The 4669-nt window shown below is 38.3% G+C and overlaps 1 protein-coding gene across 3 annotated transcripts in view; it reads right to left on the reverse strand.

Moving 5' to 3' along the window:
* The window catches only part of LOC107711947 (beta-citrylglutamate synthase B), a 28817-nt gene that overhangs the window by 16176 nt on the left and 7972 nt on the right, over window positions 1–4669 (reverse strand). For all 3 annotated transcript variants that reach the window (XM_016517043.1, XM_016517044.1, XM_016517045.1), the window contains exon 2: window positions 1473–1703. In XM_016517043.1, the coding sequence (XP_016372529.1) occupies window positions 1473–1703 (231 nt within the window). The remainder of the gene's footprint in view (window positions 1–1472; window positions 1704–4669) is intronic.

Here is a 4669-nt window from a genome sequence, read left to right on the forward strand (position 1 = left end):
CATTAGGTCCGTCAGACTGAAGATATTTTAGCGGTAATGAGACCAAAAATATTTAAGACCCATCGAATCCGAATTTAAGACATTTTAAGGCCTTATATTAGGAAAACGTTATTTAAGACATTTTAAGACTTTTTAAGGACCCGCGGACACCCTGCTAGTGCTAAAGTCGCGCTCGTGAGTGTGAGACGCGGGAGCTGATAGCAGGGGGCGGTGGATATCTGTGGCGGTCAATGTGGATATTGTGGATGAGTTCTTCTGTGTCATCACGTTCTATTAGTTCTACAGCTTCAGTTTCGGAACTTTCACGCTTAGTAACACATACAGCTGTTCCCTCACCACAGTGCAACAGTGAAAAGGGACCCCTTTCAAACAGTGTCGCGTTCCCAACGTTGTTTAAGCGACATACACCGATATTGCGGTATTTTAAAAATTCATATCATAACAAAAATAAACACCGGTATTCGGTATGAACCGGTATACCGCCCAGCACTACTCTACATGCTCAAATATATATATTCTTCATGCTTTTGAAGAGAAGATTCTTTGGGATGCAGAATCTGTTTGGCTGGTTTGAGCTGAGCAGATGAACTAGCGTTCAATGTGAGGGGGCAAAAGAGAAAATGCAGGGTATGTCAGACCGGCTTTGCCAGGAACACGTCACTACAGCAGCTGTAACTGCGGTTATACATTCTGCAAACAAGTGACTGTCACATAAACAGCGTTGTCTGTACGAATAAATTACAAATACAGGAGCGCACACATAAGCTGCTGTTCAAAAGTTTGGGGCAGGTATGATTTTTTAAAAAGATTGTAGTATAAATAAATTATCTTATACTTTCCAAAGGCTGCATTTATTTGATAAAAAAAAATTTAAAATTAAAAAAATAAAGTATAATTGTGAAATATTACTACAATTGAAAAACAACCGTTTTCCTTTTTAAATCAAATAAAAATGTAATTTATTCCTGTTATGGCAAAACTGAATTTTCAGCAGCCATTAGTCATCAGCGTCACATGATCCTTCAGAAATAATTCTAATATTTGGTGATCAAGAAACATTTCTCATTATTATCAATGTTGAAAACAGGTGTGCAGCTTAATATTTTTGTGAAAGCCATGATACTTTTTTTCAGGACCCTTTGATGAATAGAAAGTTCAAAAGAAAAGCATTAATAATGTCATATGTAAATGTTTTTCTGTGACATTTGATCAATTCAATGCATCCTTGATTAATAAAAGTATTCTTTTCTTTTAAAAATAATTATTGCCCCTAACTTTTGAACAGTAGTGTATAAAAAAAAAAAGTTATTTGCCATTTAAAAACAATGTATTTGATCTTATTTGTTATCGGTCATGACATAAAAATACTTTCTTGAAAATTTCAATTCTCCTTTCTGTACAGTTCCTTTATTTTAATTTTTTTATGACAGATTAAGTGGTGGTGTGTTTCAGAGATAAAGATGATCTCTCACCGTAGGAGTACGTGTCTGGCAGAGGCACTCCATGCCCGGCGAGCTCTTGGAAGGTCCAGAACTTGTTGACACAGTTGAGGATGGCCTGAGGCCGGTTGACCAGACGACAGCCCATCTTCTCCAGGTGACGCAGAACAGTGATGTCGCTGTCCGACTGGACCCATGGGGTCGGAACGCGCACCACAGCAACTTGCGGGTATGATGTAACGATTTCCTGCCCAACCCGCAGACCTGAAAGAAAGGGAAGATAAATCACAATGCTGCAGTACGGTCAGTGCAGTCTGTGTTTTGGCCGGCACAGTATTGTGTGAAGGGATTACACTGGTTGTATCTGGGCAACCAATGAGAGCCAGACTTTCATTTGGATGGGTCACCCCTTTCTCTCTCACACATACACACACACTCAGTATGACAGATGAGCTGGCCTTAGTTTCCAAAACGACACACACGACAGCATCTCTGCAATACTAAATAGCTGATCTCCTTCTGAGAGCCATTACACAACACTGCAGAAAGTTGCTCGCTTGCTTTGCCTCGTTATTGCGACGTTCACGCTGACCCACTAACCCAGTTTGCACTGCTTTCTGCTTTTAATTAAGATGCCAGTTAGGTTTTATGCTCACTTAAAACCAGCCTTCACTTAGTAAAAACTAAAATCACTCTGGCACTCGTTGGATTTTACTTCACAAATCATGCGTTTTGACTCGGATTATGAATACAAGAGCAATCAAACTTTAATAAAAATGGCAAATATGTAATTTTGTTGTTTGGATGGAACAGAACACACTAAACAGCAGATGATGACAAGAAAGGATTTCAGAGATTACAAAGGCAAGCATGTGTGAGCATTTAGGAGATAACAGGAAATGTAAAACGGAGGATATAAAAGGAGCCATGAAAGAACAAGAGAAAGACAAAACATGAATGCGTCACAGAATTTCTAATCTCTCCAGCTTCTCTGCCATCTTAGGATGGAGCAACACGCACAAACCACGACTCAGCATCTTCACTAGCAACTGCTACATCAGCACTCCCTCTTCCTCTCATGGATCAAAGCAGATGGGACTTGAATGCATGCAGTTAGGAGTATGACAGGACTATACAGGCATGACGAGACAGATATTATTGATTTTCAAAAATAAATTTAAGTATATATCACTATTTACTGTATTGACTGAATAGACAGTTGTCTGCTTTGAATTTTTGATATCTTATAGCTCTGTTCTAAAACTTAGTGAGTTCCCTACATAGGCAGCATCCTAGACGTCATAGAACCTCATACGTTGCTCTACACAGACAACAACTCTGCACATTAGATGCTACACAAATAGCACTCACATGCTGGAAACTCGTAATGTCACGATTGATTTTAATAGAATTTCAGTTTAGCATATTGCGAACCTAAAAGCGTAACACTTGAAAAAAAGAATACAAAGATCACACAAATATTGGGTGCACCACTTCATTTCTTCATTATTACAACAAACCATGAAATATCTACACAATAATTGTGTAATATTACAAGTTAAAATAAAAAAAGTGATATCTATTTTAATATATAATAAAATACAATTAATTCTTGTGATGGTAAAGCGGAATTTTCAGCAGGCATTACTCCAGTCTTCAGTGTCACATGATCCTTCAGAATCATTCTAAAATGCTGATTTGGTGCTAAAGTAACATCTTTATTTCAAACTTTTGAACGGTAGTGTATACTCATAATTGACATTTCTCTCGCCATGTCCACTATCTTGGATGGTGTCAGTGGCTCACTAAATTTTGAAACCGCAGATAATTCTTACTCAGTATTTTCTTAAAACTGATTAACATGGCAGCACATTTATTTTTTTCATTGGTTGTAATCATGCTAATTTATTGACTTCAGTTTTTTTTTTAACCCCACAACCTGGGGGGAAAAAACAGTACATATATATATATATATATATATATGCCAACTGTAACCAAAAAGGTACACTAACAGATCAGGCTCATACCGGTCTGACTAATTTCCGGAGGAAATGACAGTCATACACTCACTGTGACAATAAGAAATCAGCCCTCAAGCACTTGTAAGTGTACACATCTTTATTTGTTTTATCTTACATGCATGAGTTAATAAAAGACAATCAAGTTTTTTTTTCTGCCTGAGGCTCAATCAGTAAATGTATCCACAGACTCAGAAAACATAGCACAAATGCCGTCTACCTCCTTCACTTCCCCCTTCTGTCAGTTCTGTGGCAGCTGTCTCACTGTGGGTAAATGGCTCGTTTCCACTGAGCGGTACGGTACAGTACAGTACAGTACGATTCGGTACGGGTAACCCTGATCGGGCTTGCGTTTCCACTGCCAATAGTACCCTTCTTGATAATAGCCATTATAAAAGTATAAGTACAAAGTATAAGAGGCTTATATAAGAGGAAATAAAGACAAAAGCAAACAATTAAGTCAAACGTATGCTACAAAGTCAGCACTGTACTACGGTAAAGTTCAAAATAAATATATAAAGTTAAACATAACTTTGTGCTCAGCCAAAACGATATGACCAGGAATAAATAATAGATTCATGAGACCACGAATGCCTGTTAAATATAGCCTACCCAAAACGAAATGCTTTATCCCCTTGTATCACGCAAAAGTGACGATTATAGTCAACCAATCAACGTTCTGCAGTGAGTTTAGCTCCACCCTTTTGGTACCCTTTGCTGTGCTAGGTACCCCAACGGAAGGGTAACAAAAAAAGTGGTACGGTTCGCTATTTTGGTACCATTCACAACTTCTGGCAGTGGAAACGGAAACAATTGCGTACCGTACTGTACCGAACCGTAACGCTCAGTGGAAACGAGCCATAAGAAACACAACTGACTCACACTAAATCCAGAGCAAGTGAGAATTTCAGGGTAACCTACTGTGTTAAGTACAGTATAGACGCAGGTTTAACCTACTTCAGAGGTGTGCTTTGAGGGTGAGGTGAGCTGGTATTAGATACAGGTAGGTAAACAGACAAAACAAACAAGTAACAAGACAAGTAACCCCCATTAACAGATACCACAGCTAATCGCACAGTGTCTGGACAATACCACACAATTACTCAATATAAACTTCTGTTCAAAAATGTGGGGTTGGTACAATTTTATGTTTTTGAACGACAGCTCAGGCTTACCAAGACTGCATTTGTTTGCTAAAAAAAAAAAAAAAAA

The sequence above is a fragment of the Sinocyclocheilus rhinocerous genome, unplaced genomic scaffold, assembly GCF_001515625.1.
Source record: "Sinocyclocheilus rhinocerous isolate Xijiao unplaced genomic scaffold, SAMN03320098_v1.1 scaffold1168, whole genome shotgun sequence".
NCBI classification, from domain to species: Eukaryota; Metazoa; Chordata; class Actinopteri; order Cypriniformes; family Cyprinidae; genus Sinocyclocheilus; species Sinocyclocheilus rhinocerous.